Source organism: Lates calcarifer, linkage group LG15, assembly GCF_001640805.2.
Source record: "Lates calcarifer isolate ASB-BC8 linkage group LG15, TLL_Latcal_v3, whole genome shotgun sequence".
Classification (NCBI taxonomy): Eukaryota; Metazoa; Chordata; class Actinopteri; family Centropomidae; genus Lates; species Lates calcarifer.
In genome coordinates this window covers 16,560,321-16,578,567 of record NC_066847.1, presented here as the reverse complement: position 1 = coordinate 16,578,567, position 18,247 = coordinate 16,560,321, and the positions used below count along the sequence as shown (strand labels likewise).

Sequence of the window (18,247 nt, the reverse complement as noted above, 5' to 3'; positions counted from 1 at the left end):
CTGGGGACCAAGAATGTCTGTACAAAATCCCATGGCAATCCATCAAGTATTGCGACATTTCAAGTAGGATCAAAGCAGTGCTAGATTTAGTGCTAGCACTGCCATTCAGACAGCCTTGCTGCTAGCATGTCTATTTAATAGCATGGTTCCAACTGCCAGTCGACTTGTTTTTTGTTTTTTTGTTTTTTGGCATTTCCACTGTTTCCTAACCATACCCATGTCTTTATTATTGTAACCATGACAACCAGGGTCTCCTAAACTTGATGAAATGGTCATTTTAATACAAAGCAAAATGTTTCCCTCATTCTAATCTGACCATAATGTTGTCATATTGTTAATCACACCACAGTGATTAGTAACAGTTTCAGAAGACAGAGGAATCATGCCATCCTGCTGATAGTGGTGTTAGATCAGAGGACACTTCAGTGTGACATTTTAAAGGGCATAGACTATCAACATATTTTGTTGTTTTATTTATTGTACTGTTCTGGCACTCATGGCACTTTGTTAAAGTCAGGGAAAAATAGAGCTTTTGGTTTAATACTTAACAGTGATTTGAAGCCCAAGACAAGTCATGTTTACTTCATTAACATTTAAACAAAAATATGAACAATTCCTTGACTTTATCTGAAGTGGTTTTGTTGTCTGACACAAACCACACATGGGACTCAGGACATGAACCTCAGTTTCTGGTGTTAAAGTGCACAATTTGATGTTGTACAAATTTGTGACACTTTCTTCACTCAAATTAGTCGTCTTTAATAATTTGAGACCAACTGAAAACAGAAAGAGTTTGTCTTCTGTAGGACATGAATGTCAACAGTATTTTTATGCTAATCTGCTAACATTTGTCAGTTGTCCAAGCTAATTGGACTGGGGTCAATAAAAATGTTAGGAATCATCATCTGTGGATCAAGGATGTGAGTAGAAAATTCCACAGGGACATAGCCAGCAGTTGACATGATGCTCTATCTTTCTCTGCAGCAAATGGGCAAATGCACAGACCCTAAAGCCCACCACTAGGGTGACAAAATATATAAGTTCAAAAAGCTATTCACTAACATGAGTGAATGTCATTTGCCTCCATGCTTGTTATTTTGAAAACACAGAAGAGAAAGAAGGTTGAGCCTCAGCAGACTGTAACCTCTGTCTCTAATATTTTCAGCTGGGTGTCCTCACTGGCCTTCAGGCCCTGCTGCTGGCATCGTGTTATCATATTCAGGGGTGTTAGGTCCTTCAGCTACTGCCAGAGAGGAAACAAGATTTTACATTTATAAACCATTTATTCAGTAAGGGCAAGAAAGAGATGTCTCTCATGCACTTGGTGTGGGAATTTTTTTTTTTTCCTCCCCCCTTTTCTCACCAGTAAGCGTGCGAGTAAATCTGCTTAACGGTTTTTCTGCTGTGGCAGTGACACTGTGTCCTGTTGCCCAATGCCTTTGGGCTCGGGTGGGAGATGCGGGGAGAATTTCATATCAGCATTAAGCACACTTATCAAAGAGAGTGAGAGCAGGGAGGGGGAGGAGAGATGACTGAGCATCAGAGAAAACAGCAGATAAACTTATTTGTCCTCTGTCCAAGCCACTTTGATCATCTGTAATTTTATATAACCATGTTTTTATAATCTGTACCAAGATTAGATTACAAGTTTTTATTGGTATTACTAATTTATGTAGACTTCAACAGCACCTCCTCATGATTGGACCAAACATGCCAATCACTGAAAGATCACTGATCATGACAGTGTCTCCAATTTCCATTTTCCTAAATTCCTTTAACCCTGTCAGATTTGCATAAGTAAACACAGCATTTTCAGAATAATGTTTGTTCCCAGTTAAATTTACTATTAAAATATTTGTATATTCTTGATGGTTGCTCTTAAATACCCATCACACATCAACAAACATCATCAAAACAGTCCCCTTAGTATGCTGATTGGTGTTACTTCCAGCTGATGGGCTAAATTGATTCTCACTTTATGTTTTCAGACTATGCTCTAATAAGAATGTGAAATATATATTTAAAAAAGTGACATTAACTTTAACAGACACGCAACAGAAGACACTGACCAACAACAAAAAAGATGATTGCTGTTTTACAAATATGTTGATAAATGATAAGTTCATTTAGCACAGTATCTGTTAATGGCAGGATATGTTTGTATGTAGGTAAGTGTTTTAGCAGTTTCTAATATTAAAGCAAAAACTTTATCATCATCCTTATCTTCTTAAAGCAACAATAGATGACTTTTCTCCACAGCATTTCCAAGTGATATTAGGACCAGTGTGTATCTATCGGCAGATATGGAATATAATATACATAAGAATGTTTTTTAGTGTATAATAATGGTACTATTAGCAACATAGCTATCTGCTATTAGCCTGGCTACTGTCCAAATCAAGAAACCACTGTAAGAATCCTAATTTTAAACAGAAACCCTGATCTCAGTACAGTGACAGAGGCAGAGTAAAACACCTAGTTGTATAAATACGTTTTTGTTAAGGTTTTGTTACTTACTGATATAGTAGAAATACCAATAGCTAACTGTTGGTTTTCAACCCTCTCAAGTCGCAGAGCTCTCTCTTGCTGGGACAAATTTCTGTGGGCTGTTGGACCATACAAAAATCCATTAAGTAAGTGAGAAGATAAATCCAGGGCTGAATTCTTGTCCCAGTTCAACCCATTGAGTGAATGCCCATCTGAGGTTCACTCCTGTTTGACTACTGTTTCTATCACCCCCCCTTTACCCTCTTTGAACAAACAAGAGCAAAAAAAAGTGCTGTCCTTCTGTTTTGGTTGCACGGTGGCAGGTGCACTTCCATTGTGCCGTAAACTGTAGACTGTGCAAGGAACTATTGTCACTCTAAAGCTCTTTTTTTAAGAAAATACTCTTTTTGGATCTAAACTTTCAATGAGAAGTAGAAGTGACCATACATACAAAACATACAACATTACAATGAATGTTTCCAAACTCCACTTACCCAATTACAATATTTCATCTGCACTCATCAATGAATTATAAGTTTGAAAGTAGCAAATATGTCTGCATTTAGCCATCCATCCATTATCTATACTGCTTATCCATTAAGGGTGTTGTAGCCTGTCCCAGATGACATTGGGCAAGAGGCGGGGTACACCCTGTATGGATTGCCAGTCCATCGCAGGGCCAACATATACAGTGGTGGAAAAAACGTTTTCGGACGCTGCATGCATTTGTGAAATATTGCATTAAGAATCACTCTTAGGTCTTCAAGTGCAATTTCTTTTAGTACAGTCACAGCCATAATACTAAACAAATCTTAGAAAGTCATTAAAAACTTAAAATTGATTGGTTCCATAAAAATACATAAGACATTTTGAGTATTGGGTCATTTTGGTACCAGTGATCCACTAATGAAGGTCGTGCTTTTTATTAAAAGATGCTTTTTATTATTATCAAAAGGTCTGTTTCAAAGTGTAAACTTTAAGAATTTAGAAGAATTAAAAGCAGTAATTCAAGAAGAATGGGACAAGATTACCCCTCGACAGTGTGAAAGGCTCGTGGGGAACATGCCAGCCAGGATTAGAGCTCTACTGTGTGCTAATGGCAGGACTACTAAATATTAATTTGATGATATGATGGTTTATTTATTTTTTGTTCAGTTTTGAACACATTCTCTGTTATTTGTTGACTTTGATACTGACAATCTTGAGAACTGACATACTGAAACTGTCAAGAACAATAAAAAAAAAAATCATTTGTATTTGTTTGTGTCTGTCTAATGCAGCCACATCTCTTGAAACACAAAAGATTTTTCCACAAATATTTCATGATAATTAAAAAAAATAAGTTTTCCTAACACACACATCCATCAAAATCTATGATGTACGTACTGTAATGTTCTATAAATAATGTTATCAATGTTGATGTTGGAGTCTGAATTTATAGGTAAAAGAAGTATGATTAAAATATTTTGTTTTATGAAATGAGTATGTAATAATAATGATTGGGAGATGGATGATGTAAAATTAAAAAATGTTGAGAACATAACTTTTTGCCTATAATGTTAGGTTAATACATATTGTTATGGTAATTACATTTGTGGTAGTAATTTGCAATGTATAGAAGTGACTGAATAAATCTTGGAGATGGGAGTCTCAAAATCAGGGAAAATAAAACCAAAACTATCTGAATGACCAGATACCATCAAAGGCAATGGAAAAAAAGAATGAATGGATATATTACTTTTATATCATATATGCTGGGTGGTTTCATAACACAGATGCCAATAAGTCATACGTTATATCTCAGGCCTACATGTTTGTGGGGGTGGAGGTGATGAAGAGGTTCATCTCTGTTAGGATGGAGTGCCCACTGCTGTTGTTAAGGAGAGGGTAGTCTCTTGTTTTAACTCAACACCTCTCTATGCTGAGAGGATTTCTTGTCAGTAACAATCTGAACAGAAGTATAGTGTGCTCATATGTATCTACATCTAAATTAGTGTAACTGGAACACTCATCTCTGTTACAGCCCCACAGTGTGATCTAAACTGATAAGATGTCTGGATATTTACATAAAAATGTTGTTTTGTTCAGCTTGAGTTCATCTAAGGCCGAACACTGATCTATATTCAGGGTTGATTGGGAGCACAGTGTTGCACTGAGCTGCTTGGCACATAGTAAAGAAATTCTTTCCACCCTTGCGGGCTATGGATTTGTCAGAATACAGCAGGAACAGAAGGGACTTGAAATGACGAGCGTTGACAGCAAATGATGACTAATGTGCCTGTGGAGAGTGGATACGTCACTGAACACTGCCAAAGAACAACTGTCATGACAGTCAGTTAACATGCTTCCTAATCCAGACTACACCTGAGATGCACACCAACTTACCCCCTAAAACACAATACAGCACGTGTTCAACTGTTCTCAGTTCTTTGTTCTTTTTCACCACATTATCTTGGAGCATAATTATTTCAGAGAGATTATGGTAATATGATCTACAACTTGAAGTAAACCAGAGGTAATACACAGATAATATATTGTTGATAACAATAAGAATATATTATTTTCTGTATTTGAGTAATAGTAGAAAATATCTGGGTTGAAAAATCAAAGTAATAATATAGTAATAGGCTAACAACAAAAGGTACTAGGTTAAATCAGTAGTATGATCAAAGATCCAATACAATGGGTTCCACATTTCTCATAATACAAACAGCAACATCATCAGGGTTATTTTCAGAGCTTCAGAGCCATGAACAGAAAACATACAACTGTTTTCACAGGCTGTCTCATACTGCCCATGACTGGACTTATCACTATGTTGAAAATTAGAGGAACGTCCCTTTGAATTCCCACCCCATTCCTAACTCAGGAAGCTTTGGTACTTGAATATACTCTTTACTCATAATTAAGTTTCCATTTCTTAAAGTTGAGATCTTTAATTGGAGATTTATAGTAGTGGTGTTGATATTTGTTAATTAATTTGAATTAAATGTTAAAATATTCCATCAATTTACATGATAACACATTATCACGTCCTGCAAATGTTAAGTGCTTATCAGCCTTCATTGCCTAGAATATGACAACAGATGGGCTGAAATGCAAAGCACAACATATAAAGTATTGTAGTGATTTAAGTAGTGCTAGCCTTGTTCAGAATGAAACTGCTAGCTTCAATCTAAACAAGGTTACAGGGCAAAGTTTGAAATTTCTCACATAGCTCACATCACCCTTCTTTTATGTGAATGAATGTAATCACACGAACAGACTATCACAGTCAGATCACATTCACAGTCCAGAGGAGTAGTCAGTTTGGCTTTGGAATGTGTTGAGAGACTTTTCTCTCAGTGAGGTCTCACTCTGATTGCTGTGCACTCATTTGGCCAAAAGAAGCAAACTAAGTGGGAGAGAGCACTTCAGAGTTCCAAGTAACTTCTCAGAGCAAACAAGGTGTGAAAACGCCTTAAATCTCCCAGATGCCTCTTCAGGGTCTTGCTGTCTATCAGCGCTTTACCTCTTTGTTGCTGACTTGCATATTTAATCAGCTCTTATTACTCAAGCTGGTTCACCTTAAAGAGGCGGATAGGAGTGCTCTGCTGTGCCACACTTCCCTCTGCAGGCACAAGAGGAAAGCTCCACTCTGGGCCATTTGTCTCATCACTGGTCTGCAGCGTAAGACTGAATGACATATTAGCATGTGTGCTGCTGGCCTCTATAAACTGCAGTCTTTGCATGAAACCCATGCTGCGAGAATCATGTGCTGTATGCAGCACTGCCTCTAATCCCTGCTGCTCGCCATCATATGCTGGAATATAAATCATCTTTATTGTGCTGATACCTGGTAGGGTATCAAACTGTGCCTTGCAAATTTTACTGTTAATAAAGACAGGATGATTTTCAAGACACAACCAAAATAAGGTAATCACATATGGGACGCTCAGTGAGTATCTGTGTAGATAAATAGAACAGTATTGAGGAAATATGAGCATGAAAGTAACAGGGAAAGAGGAGTTTTACCCTGTTTTCTTCATCTTTCACGATCTGCAGGTTGCAAATCTTTGGATCAAGCCGCAGTCTTTCCCACAAGTGTTCCTATCAGCTAGTATCAGACAGATCCTTATGACCGGAGAAATGCGAGGCATGCAGTATGTGACTGAGGTGTCAGATGCTGCCAACAGGCTTGTTTTTGTGACTTTTTTTATCTTGGCCTCAAGTTTAATTGTATTTTTGCTGTCTCCGCAGTGGCCCAGTGTCAGATGGAACAGATGTCTGAATCAAAGTCTGACATTTTAGTCTCATGAAAATATACAGACCCTTGGAGCTTTTCATTTGTTCAAGTATGTCCTTTTCATCAGTCACATACAATAATAACAGTGGCAGGATTGATGGGAAGCATCAGAGGACCAGCAGAGGTGAGAGTAATTGAAAAACAGAAAGACAAGTCTGACTCATTGGCTACATCATACAAATTTGTGGACTGCAACAAATTGTGACACTTTAGTGATCCCAATACAGGAAGTTCATTTTTTGCATGTGTGCCTGACAGGTGAGGTAAGGGTCAGCTATAGAGTGCTGCCCCCTGAGGCAGCTGCTGATTCAGGGTGAATCACTCAAAAATAATGCCTTTTTACTTTTTCTTGTCAATTTCCCGTGACTTTTGGGATAAACATGGTGTGTTAAAGGAAAGACGTGAAAAAAAAAAATCCAAGATGGCTTCTCTTGTTGCTAGTCTTAAACCTGAACAAGCTGTTACATCATCAGGTCATCAAAGGGATGTTTGCTGGCAATGTTGCTAACTTTGTGCTTTTCTCACTAGAGTTATTGACTTTTTGGAACTTAGTTGCCAGTATTGCCCCTTGAGCATGAGGGCAATACCTATGTGTTTCACTCAGTTGACCTGGCTTCTTACTTTCTGAATAATCATTTTATATGTAAATGTACCCAAAATCACAGTACAGTTGTTGACTTTAAAGCTAAAGTGTATGGTGATTTTGTCAGATGATGTCATAAAATCAGGATTTTAGCAGTGCAGAGCAGCAGCTTGGAAATAGCTTAGGTCAGCTGGTTAAAATGTAGACTTAATGGGCAGTGTTTCTGTCACTATTTCAGATTTGTTTCGTTGTCTGACAACAGAAACAGGAAAAACTTGTAAATGAGAACAGCTTTATTCTGAATTTGTTTAAAAACACTGTATATGTGAGAGCAGGAGAGAAGCAAAGGGATAGATAGAAGATAAAGGGCTGAAATAGACTGACACTAAGCAGAATGCAAATATGACACAATAATGTCATGAATATAATAATTTGTGTATTACATCATCTAGTCACATTTAGCAGCTTTATCTATTTTCTTAAAGTAGTTATTTACATCAGTTTCACAACAGTTCTCAACTACATCTTCAGTTTTACACAGCCATATATTAGGTTTGTCCAGGTTTTACCTAGTGTTGTTTTATATCCTGTTACATAATTTTAACAGTTTGTTAAGAAGTGAAACCAGACACAGTCTGTGTATAGCCATTTCTACATTAGCAGAAATGATTGTGTTAGAGTTAACAGTGAATTTTGCTTAGATGTAATTGTCAGTTACAAAATGGTTTTGTACCTACAGTATGTAGTTCATTTTACAAAGTAAGTGATAGTATGGCTGTCAAAAATTTCTGACATCTGCAACTCAGAATCACAACTAGGAGGCTGATGTGAATGGTTTTCCCCAATGCTGCTTGTATTTACCATGTGACATAGAATTAGCAACCAGAACATCTACTGCCATTTGGAAACTCAAATTGTAAGTTGTCTGTTGCTGGAGCCAGGAAAAATGGTGCAGTAGTATTTCCTTTTGTAACATAAAGAATAAGGAGGGCTCAACCAGGTCTTCTGGTAGTCCTCTGGTAGCCTATGGAATGGTCAGTTTGGTCAGTTTTACTCACAAAAACATCTTTCTTAGGTTTGGGAAAAGATTTTGGTTTGGGTTCAAATAAGTACTTCCTTAATGTTAGGTGACTTTTGTTTTCAATGATAAACACACAGTTAATGTTGTGGGACTGTCATAGAAAGGAACAACAACTGGAAAGAAACAAACCGTAATCTTCTGTGTCAAAGTCCAGTGTTTTATTGATCCATCCATCCACCCCAACTTCCTCCTAATGTGAACTTTATCGCCTTTTATACTATGTCACCTGACCTCCTCCTTTGCTCCTGTCATAATTACTTTGGCTGCTAGAGGTCACCTAACAACAAAACATTACCATTTGTAATAAGCTGCTGGCACTGGTGAACAGTTTCTTTGACACCTGACCTTAGGGTACACTTTAAACAAACTCTTGTGTGTTTACCCATTAGGGTTGGTTTATTTAGTCAAGGAAGTAATTTTCCATATAATTATGAAAGATCCAGGGTAACAGGTACATTCACAGATCATTTTATTAGGAACACTTGCGTATTCATGCAATTATCCAATCAGCTTATCATGTGACATCAGTGTGAGATTCGAGTTAGGAGCTTCAGTTGTGCCCATGTGAAAATGTTTTATTATTGGTTGGTATTTGATCTTCTGGGATTTTCATGCACAACAGTCTCAACAGTTTACTCAGAATGGCAGAATGGAATGAAAAACAAAAAACATCCAGTGAGCTCTACAATGCAAATGACTTGTTAATGAGAGAAGTCAGAAAAGGCCATGGTAACTCAGATAACCACTCTTTACAACTGTTGGGAGGCCTTATGCAGTATTACATACATGTAGCTGCCACACAGTAATTATCCTCACATAACTTCACATTATTTAATGTTGTAGCTGTCTATCATTTGACAATTTATGTCCAGTTTCAGTCTAGATAATATAATGTTCAAACCACTTATTACCAGATATGATTAGTAATGTTCAGCAAATCTTGCTGTAAGACCCAAATTACATTTAGTCAGTTCATGTGTCTTAGACAGATCTCAAAAAAGGTAAGTGTAATGTATCCAAGAAGCTTTGAAGCAACACTGACATGTGATTACTTAAACCACTTCTGATTTGAGATGCATTCTGGCCATCTTCTGATGTTGCTGGTATTTAATAAACAGCTTCAGGTGCTGACCCTGATTTATATACAGCCCAGGAAAAGACAGATTGCAATCACATTTGTGATCTGGGCAATTAGACAAATGCAAATTGAGCCTTATTCAGGAATTTCATTTCCCCACAAAAGATACACATACACATAGTAACTAAAGAAGAGACTATATCCAAGCAGTGCTGATATACTTACCCTTGTTTATGAGGAAACCTCCTGTAGTAAACCTGGAGAGAAACCTGGAGAACAATCTCCAGTCCTGGGTTCCAGCCCAGTGCCACTATCCAGTGGCTGCTCGACTGGCCATGAGCAGAATTTAAAGCCCATGAAATATGGAAAAGGGCACAGTGTTGGCCCAAAGCCTGACCACCCACTCAGCCCTCAGGCAGGGGTCCCAACCCATCACATCTCTGCCTTTTCCCAGTGTATGTGTCTCTCTCTTTGCCTATTCAAATTCACTTCCACACATTATTTGCTAAATTGGTTACACACTGTTCTGTCATTATGATGAAATGAGCCCTGATTGCCCAATGCTTTGCCAGGTAAAATAAATTTGTTATTCTATTACAGCATGATAGACAGGGTTGCCCAAAGATAAATGCAAAAAAGTCTTTAGCATCACAAGGTTTGCCAGGGGCCATTTTGGCTCCATTCAAATGGTTTTTGCCAAGTGGCAGGATGGCTGCCAGTTTCCACAGCAATCTCCGCCACCTGTGATGGATGGCCCAGTGGGTTAGGCTACACAAACGCAGCTGTGATTGCACAGAGCCATAATGGAGGAAAGGGGGGACCTGTGAGCAGGAGATAGACAGAGGTTTTATAAGCTTTCATATTGGTTTGAGTTGAAACATTGAGAGCAGATTCAAAGCCGGGGGACTGTGGAGAATTAGCTGCGGTCAACCATAGCTGCAGTAGTTTGTTCTGTACCCTGACAGAGAAATAACTGAACAAAAAAATGTAACTTTTTGTCTACCCAAGGACACAACATTTAGGATTAAACACAAATCCACTGGTCAATTTAAAGGGACAGGATTTATTTTATTTTTTTATATTTTAACAAATCCACATATTTACACATGACACATGGCATGGCATCTTTGTAAAGATAAATGTGGAAAGAAATTATATTTTTTACAATTAAGACTTGAAGGCACTTAGAAATAATACAGAAGTAGAAATGTAATCCATACTTTGGTATATTTATTTTTTTTTATTATTCTTTAAGATCACTATTTACTTACATTTTATGAACAAAATAATACATTGATGGATCAAGAAAACAATTTTCAGAGTAACTGACAATGAAGACAACTCTGATCCACAACTGAAGCACAACTATAAACATAATGTGTGGAAGTCTGGGGTAACACTTCTAAAAGTAACTTAAAACAATTATACATACTACAAAAGAGAGCAATCAGAATAGTACACAATGTGGGTTTCAGGGAACACACAAACACACTGTTTTTGAAAGCAAATACTAAAATCAGAGGATCTGGTTAAACTTAAAACAGCACTTATCATGTTCAAAGCAAGAAACAATTTACTTCCAGGAAACATTAAAAAAAATGTTTGGTGACAGGGAGGGGGGTTGCAATTTAAGAGGTCAACTTAAAAAAAAAAAATGTTGTGTTCGTACCACACAGAAGAATATGTGTATATCAACTTGTGGGCTGGATTTATGGAATGGATTGAATGAGGGACGGTAGATGTTGATTGACTTTTAAATTAATCTTAGACACTGGGTGGCAAAGTGGTCTGTAGTAATCTAGGTGGTGGTGTAGGTTTGGAGCAGGGTATAGTGTTTTGGTAGCAGTCGATGTAATCTGAATTGTAAACAAAAATGTAAATAATTGATATTTGTATATTGAAGATGATTGCTATATATTGTTATAAGAGGTGGGGAAAATACGTTTTTTACTTCTACCTACTTCTTTTCTGACATTTTGTCTCTTTTTTTGTATCTGTCTTGTTTTATTTTGTGTTAAATAATAAATAAATAAATGAAATGAAATAATAAAGACACTGATGCCAATTCACAAGTGATTTGGAAGAATTCACCTGGAGCCCCCGCACCATGTTGTACACTAAAACTTTATGAGCCCAGTTTGGTTCATAGTGACATCTGGTGAAGATTTGCTCCAAATACAAATTTACTCTCTTATTGTATAATTTTTATCTTGAGTTATTTACACCAATGTGAACACTGGACAGTCCTGCAGTCTTTGTTAAATCACCCCATATAGCCAAAGTACTAACTGTACAGATGTTAGTTGTAAGCTAGCTAGCAATGTACTACTGTAGCAAACAGGTTTTGCCCAAAGTCCAACTCAGCTGAGGCATCTTCATCTTAAGGTGGGAATACACATTTTGACTGTTAAGCCAGTTATGAATTACTGGGTCTGTTGTTGTTGGCAGTTTGCAGTTGAAATAAATAAATAAATCCTGTCACTCTCATTCTGATAGACTTTTTAAACATGTTTAATATTTCATTTCCAATGATGCCCATTGTATCACCCAAGGAAAATCTCTTTACCTTCAGTTAGCTTTGTTTTACAAAGTTCATTTACCCCCGTTTCCCTTTGTAGTCTACACAGTCGTAGACAACTCTCCCTCCAGGTTCTCATTAAAACTTTTTCTTTCTTTTTTTGGCCTTTTCAACTTAAATGTTGCATATAAACTGTACAAGCTGCTGAATGTCCATGTCCATGATGGCTGGCAGTCTTGTTGGATCTGAGTTGGCTACCTCCAGTGGTTACTGAGCAGTGGTTTATTGTGATGTCTAGTGACATCCAAACTTTTCTGCTCCTTTCTGACTGTCAAAGACTAAAAACTGTGTCACTCTGTAGGTTTTCAGCTGGTCTTTAGGTTTGTCCCTGACGCATTTAAATTAAAGCCAGTTTAGTTTCGAAGTCATTTTATTTTTCTTGCACCTGTGATGAATAGCAGTGTAACATTAGTATATACTGTATGTTTTCTCCATAGAGAGACATGCTGGACGTCAGTCAAATCATGAAGGATCTGGCCAGTATGGTCCACGAACAAGGAGATGCCATAGGTAAGTTTCATCTTTCTTTCTTTTTTTTTTTTTTTTTTTTTTGGTGTGTGTATGTGTGTTTGTGCATGTGTGTCTACATGTATTTTGTATGGATCTATGGTTTGAAAACAACATTAGGACATTTTTGCTGTGTTTGGTTTTAAGTTTCAGATTAGAATTGGATAGGGTTTCGTATTTATTTGTTATGATTAAGGTTAATGTGTGTGTGCGTATGTTGAACATTGTTGTCCCCAAATCAATTAGCATCAGTAACCTTTGTGGTCATGTTTTAATTTGATGTAGCCTGATTAATAACATAAACTCAAAAGTTTTTAACCTCCACCTTGCTGCCAAACCAGCAGATTCTTTGATGAGAAGCAAAATGCTGTGGGTTTACAGAGACAGTAGCCAGTTAGAGAAAATCCATTTAGACACCCTGATATCTGTAAATGGCTCTCTGCACCCTGCAGTGATAGAGACTTGGTAAAAAGAATGAAACTTGGCACACAGATATAGGACAGATATGGAGGTTTTGCTGCTGGGTCACAAATCTGCCATCAGCTATGTCTAGCCCCATCATGAACATTCACTGGAGAATTGGCTTTTACTAATAATGTCAAACAATGACATAGACAGATAGACATACCAGAAAACTATTGCTGTGATGGGTTTGTGGATCAATTCTGAGAAGAAGTGAAAGGTGTGATAAGGCAGATGACTTAATCTTTAGCTGTGGCATCTGCTGCAAACCACTTCTGTTGGTGGCTAGAGGAGAGTGAGTTCATCTACATCTCATTTTGTAAATCACTGGGAGGCTAATTTGAACCTTTAACCATATGTGTGAACAACGTCTCCTTTAAAAGAAAGGTAAGAACAGGACAGTGAATAAGTATTTATTTATTTATTTTGCCATGCTACTATTTCTAAGGTTAACAATCAGCTTTCATGCTACACTGCGCATGCTTATCTTAACAAGGGAACATGTCGCTCAGTAACTGTGGGCCATTGATGTGTTTGCAGCACTATAGCACAGAGAAATAAGATACATCAGGCTTTGATACACATAAAACACATGGATGGTAGGAATCAATTTTGGTCTTTTCCTGGCATTGGCTGACTGTAAAATATCGACCACAGCTTTGTCGTATCTTCCAATAGCAACTCCAAGTGTCAACTGTGAACTTTAAATATAGACATACCCCTTTTTCCCTAATGTGTGATAATGTTACATGATTCATTGATGCATCATTCAACTTATATAGAGTTTAAACTCAAGATATTTAAAGAATCTACCCTGTAAGTCTTCACTTTTTAAGAGTTTGGTTACTTTATGACCTTTAAATCTCTTCTGCAGGTCAGAGCAATACTGACATTCACAATGTCTGTGTAATAACCAGCCAGTGGGACACAAACTAGCAATTATTGTGCTAATTCTAATGTGTTCTAATGTTCTAGTGTTTTTTACTCATATTCTCAACTAAATTTAACACACAAGCCTCATATACAGTATTGTATGCTACTAAGGTGTTTTCTAGTTAACATCATCCTTGTCTATAAGATATTGTAAATACAAAAGCGATTACTTAGCTGTCCTGTGAAGACAGGGCAAGATTACTCATACAACTGTGGCAGCTGTGGCTCAGGAGGTAGAGCAGGTTGCCCACTAATCAGAGGGTCAGTGGTTTGATCCCTGGCTCCTTCAGTCTGTTTGCTGAAGTATGCCAGGGCAAGATACTTAACCCCAAATTGCACCACCAGTGCATGAATGTGATAGAGCGCTCTATATACATTTACATAGAACAAGAGCTGTATGAGTGTGTGTGTGAAAGAGTGAATGTGAGCTGTAGTGTGGAGAGTTTTCAGTGGTCAACATGACCAGAAAAGCGCTATGTAAGTGCAGTCTGTTTGCCATTTATAGAACTGTGTGTGTAATTCTAACAATTAAGACACTGGCAAAGGTTGGGGCACAAAACACAAAAACAATAGCAAGAGTTAAATCCTTTATGTCCATTTCAGCTTTATGGTGTTAGGTGTGAAGACTAAGTGCAGATGTGTGCGTGTGTCTGTGTGTAGTGACGTTTTCTGGAAGGAACGAGGAGCAATAACTTGTGCTAATTGCTGCCTTTTTTGTTGTAGAGTGTTCTTTTGTCTGCTGCCTTCAATCAGACTAATGTAGATGCCCTTTAAATACCCTTTAGAGTCAGGCTGACTCAGACCACTCTCAAACTTTCAAGTATGTTCTGCCTCCAGCCACACCTAAATCAATGATGTAACACTACAGCAGGTGTTTTCCATCAGCTACTAAAGATAAAACTGCTGAGACCTAACACCTATTTTGAATTGCATCATGCTTGAATGTGTTACCCAAAGAGAGCAGTACACAAGCTCATCAACCCTCAAGTTTTCATTTTGGCTTTTACAAATACATTTCTGTTGTTATTGTTGTTTGTTTGTTTGTTTGTTTGTGCGTTTGTTTTCCAAAGCTCAATGAATTCACTTTTTGATTTAGATTTTTTTTCCTCGCAGCATGTTATTTCAATCACAACGCATACCCCTACTAAATAAAAACAATGGTCCCATTCTCTTTTTTTCAAATAAAATATTTGCACCTTAAAATAAGTTCAAAGAGGTAAAAACATACTATTGTGCAGCATAAAATTCAAGGTAGAAAGAGAAACAGTGGGGGCACTGAATCAAAAATCTAGGGAACTACTGGAGATGAGTTTGCATTCATGAATGAAAAAAAGTCAAACTTGAGGTAACCCAGTCTTTACATTGTGCTCTTCAACACATTCCTCATGCCACTTCCTCAGTCAGATATAGAATATAGTGAACTCCTTCATCCATCACACACAAGAATCTTTGTTTCTTTTATGTGTGAATTCTGCTACATTTCATGCTGATCAGACATGCGTGAACTGCACTGAGTTTTTCAGCCATTTTATCATTTGCATGTGAAAGGCTGTTGATATGGTACTTTGGACATGGAAGGTGGAGGAACACAGTGTGTTTCCACCCAAATGAATGAACAGAGAGCGAGAGGAGAACTCTATGGAAGACTGCAGAGTTCACGGCATTATACCACAGCACAAGTCCAATCTGATCATTACAGAGCCATGCAATAATGGACCTCTCCCCATTAAAAAGAGATGCACTGAAATTGCTTTTGGCGTTTTTTGAACAAGGCTTTCTTGGTGTAGTGGCGGATATGAATAATATGTGATTGTGCTGTGGAGGCGTTTGTCGCAAAAGCAGCAGGTAATACAAAGAAATGAATAGGCTCAAGAAGGAGGGATTAGTGCTTTTATGGCTTATTCATTGCTGGCTAAGAACACACTATATTAAAGCCTGTGAGTCGAGATACACAATCACCAAGGTTGGTTTAGCAGGCAGACACAAACTCTGGCACACCACACAAAAGAGGTGTTAAAAACATATTCATTTGTTCACATCAAAAGTGCACATTCTTTTGTTTTTCGAGGTGATTGAAATCTTCTGTGACTGTACATGCTGGAGGCCTTAAAAGGGTGTCTTCCCTTTGGGGTTTGAATGAAGCAATCTCAGACTTATGAATAAGGTTATGGGTTGTGAGTTGTTTGGAACAACACTGACAGTTTGGCCTGAGGGTGGTGCTAGAGTTAAGTTTGTGGAGTGAAGTATTCTTGGTTTGATAGAAATCTGTGTATTAGATTTTGATATTTTTGCAAGCAAAAAACTTGTCCTAAAGCTTGAGATATGAAGTTGGGAATCATCCTCTGGGGACCATGAATATCCATAAAAAAGTTAGAACCCAGGTTCCCTGGCAGAGAAGACGACGACAGTAAGCTAGTACACATGGATGGAAACAATGTAGGTTTCCAAATGTTAAAACAGTCAGCTTTGCAAATGTTGTATGAGGATGGAAATTCATTCAGTTCATTTGTTAAAGTTTAAGAATACACACAGTGCGCTGAAACAAAACTATTAACAAGAAAACTCTTGTTTGTTCCTAGGAATCTAGAGCCACTCTAGCTGTTTATGAAGCTGTGCTTAGGCATGGTGGTTCTTTAAGCTAAATGCTAAAGTCAGCAGGCTACCATGGTCATAATGTCAATGTTAACATGCAAATGTTTAGCAGATGTTATTTCAAAATTTTTCAACATTGTTTTCCAATTTGAGCTTGTAACCTCTCTAAATAGTACTAAATACAAAGTACAGCCTAGGCCTAGGAATGTCTCTCTGTTGGAATGTTTGGAACAAAAAGACATGCCTGTTTACGTATTTGATTATACACCAAAGTGCCAGGAAAAAAAAAAAAAAAAGATGGGATAATGGTGCTAGATGAAAAGGCAGTGGATTGCCAGAGTCAGTAGGATTCATCCCCTGGGGATGATGATTTTCTGTACACAGTTTCATGGCAACTCATTCACTGACAACCAAACAGCACTGCCAACCCAAGAGCCAGGGCACAAGTATGACAAGAAAACATGTCCTTCCCCACTGACCTTTAGTGACCCATGATGCTTTTTGTACAAACTTATAGCACAGTGGGTCCTCATAAATATTACCTGATGTCCAGGGACAGATCACAATACATAAACAAAGCTATGAATGAAACATTTAGATTTGTTCAAATGTTCATAACAGATGTATAGCTGCATTAACTGTGGCATGCATTTCATGGAAAATCTAATCTTGGATTTATGTTGTTTCTTTCTGTGGTTAGGGTTGGTTAGGGTTAGGGGGAGGGTTAATGGCTACTCAGAAGACAAATGAGCATGACAGCGTGAAATGACACAAAAAAAGCAAAAATGCATGTGATGGCACATGAAATGACTTGCAAACTGGCGTGTTCTTCATATGACTGAATAAGTCAACCTTATGTCGTTAGCTTAACATGTATTCTTATCTTCTCTAGCTCACCAAGGAGCCAATTTATTCTGTCAATGAGCACAATTCATTCACCCGACCTCCTGCTCTAGTCAAGTCCAAAAGTTATTTCTCTACAAGCTCAAACAGTGCAGCAATTATCAGAGGCCTCACAGCATAAAACAGTGAGAAGTCTTTGTCTACATCTTTGAACAGTTTGCAGCCTTTTCATTCTCCCAGCACCCAAACAATCAATAGCACTCACACTCATTGTTATTGGCCAGTCATAAATATGTGCATAAGTATGTGGTGATATCAAATATTTTGGACCATCCAGTTCATTAAGCACATTCTGTCTCATCCCATTAAATCCAGTGTATTGACAACCTTTAAAGGGGGCCCTGCTGTTTTATTGGTCTAAACTATTAGACCAGTAGTCTTTGTAACACAGAGGGGTGGGTTAGTGGGTTGTCAGGTAGTGTGCTGTGTGCAGAGTACCATGAACTAGTATGAACAAAAGTCAGTCCTTCCATTTAAAAAAATGAGATAAATAACTATAGTAAATGAGTACATTTTTTGTGATTTTAAGTAACAACTGTCAGATAACAGAATTGTAAAATTTCAACCAATTTCATGTCTGTGTGTTAAGTATATAGTATAGTCAGGATGTGGTTAGCCTAGCGTTGCATAAAGACTGGAAGCAGGGGGGTAAACAACTAGCCTGGCTCTGTCCAAGGTTCACCAAGCATGCTTACCAACCTATAGTGTAGTCAGGAATGATATTACAGTCAGTCATATTAGAGGCACCAGTGTGATTG

At 37.7% G+C, this 18,247-nt stretch overlaps 1 protein-coding gene across 2 annotated transcripts in view; it reads left to right on the top strand.

Annotated features, from left to right (window-relative positions):
* The window catches only part of tsnare1 (T-SNARE Domain Containing 1), a 155,933-nt gene that overhangs the window by 89,198 nt on the left and 48,488 nt on the right, over window positions 1-18,247 (top strand). For both annotated transcript variants that reach the window (XM_018665760.2, XM_051076227.1), the window contains exon 9: window positions 12,530-12,602. In XM_018665760.2, coding sequence (XP_018521276.1) covers window positions 12,530-12,602 — 73 coding nt within the window. The remainder of the gene's footprint in view (window positions 1-12,529; window positions 12,603-18,247) is intronic.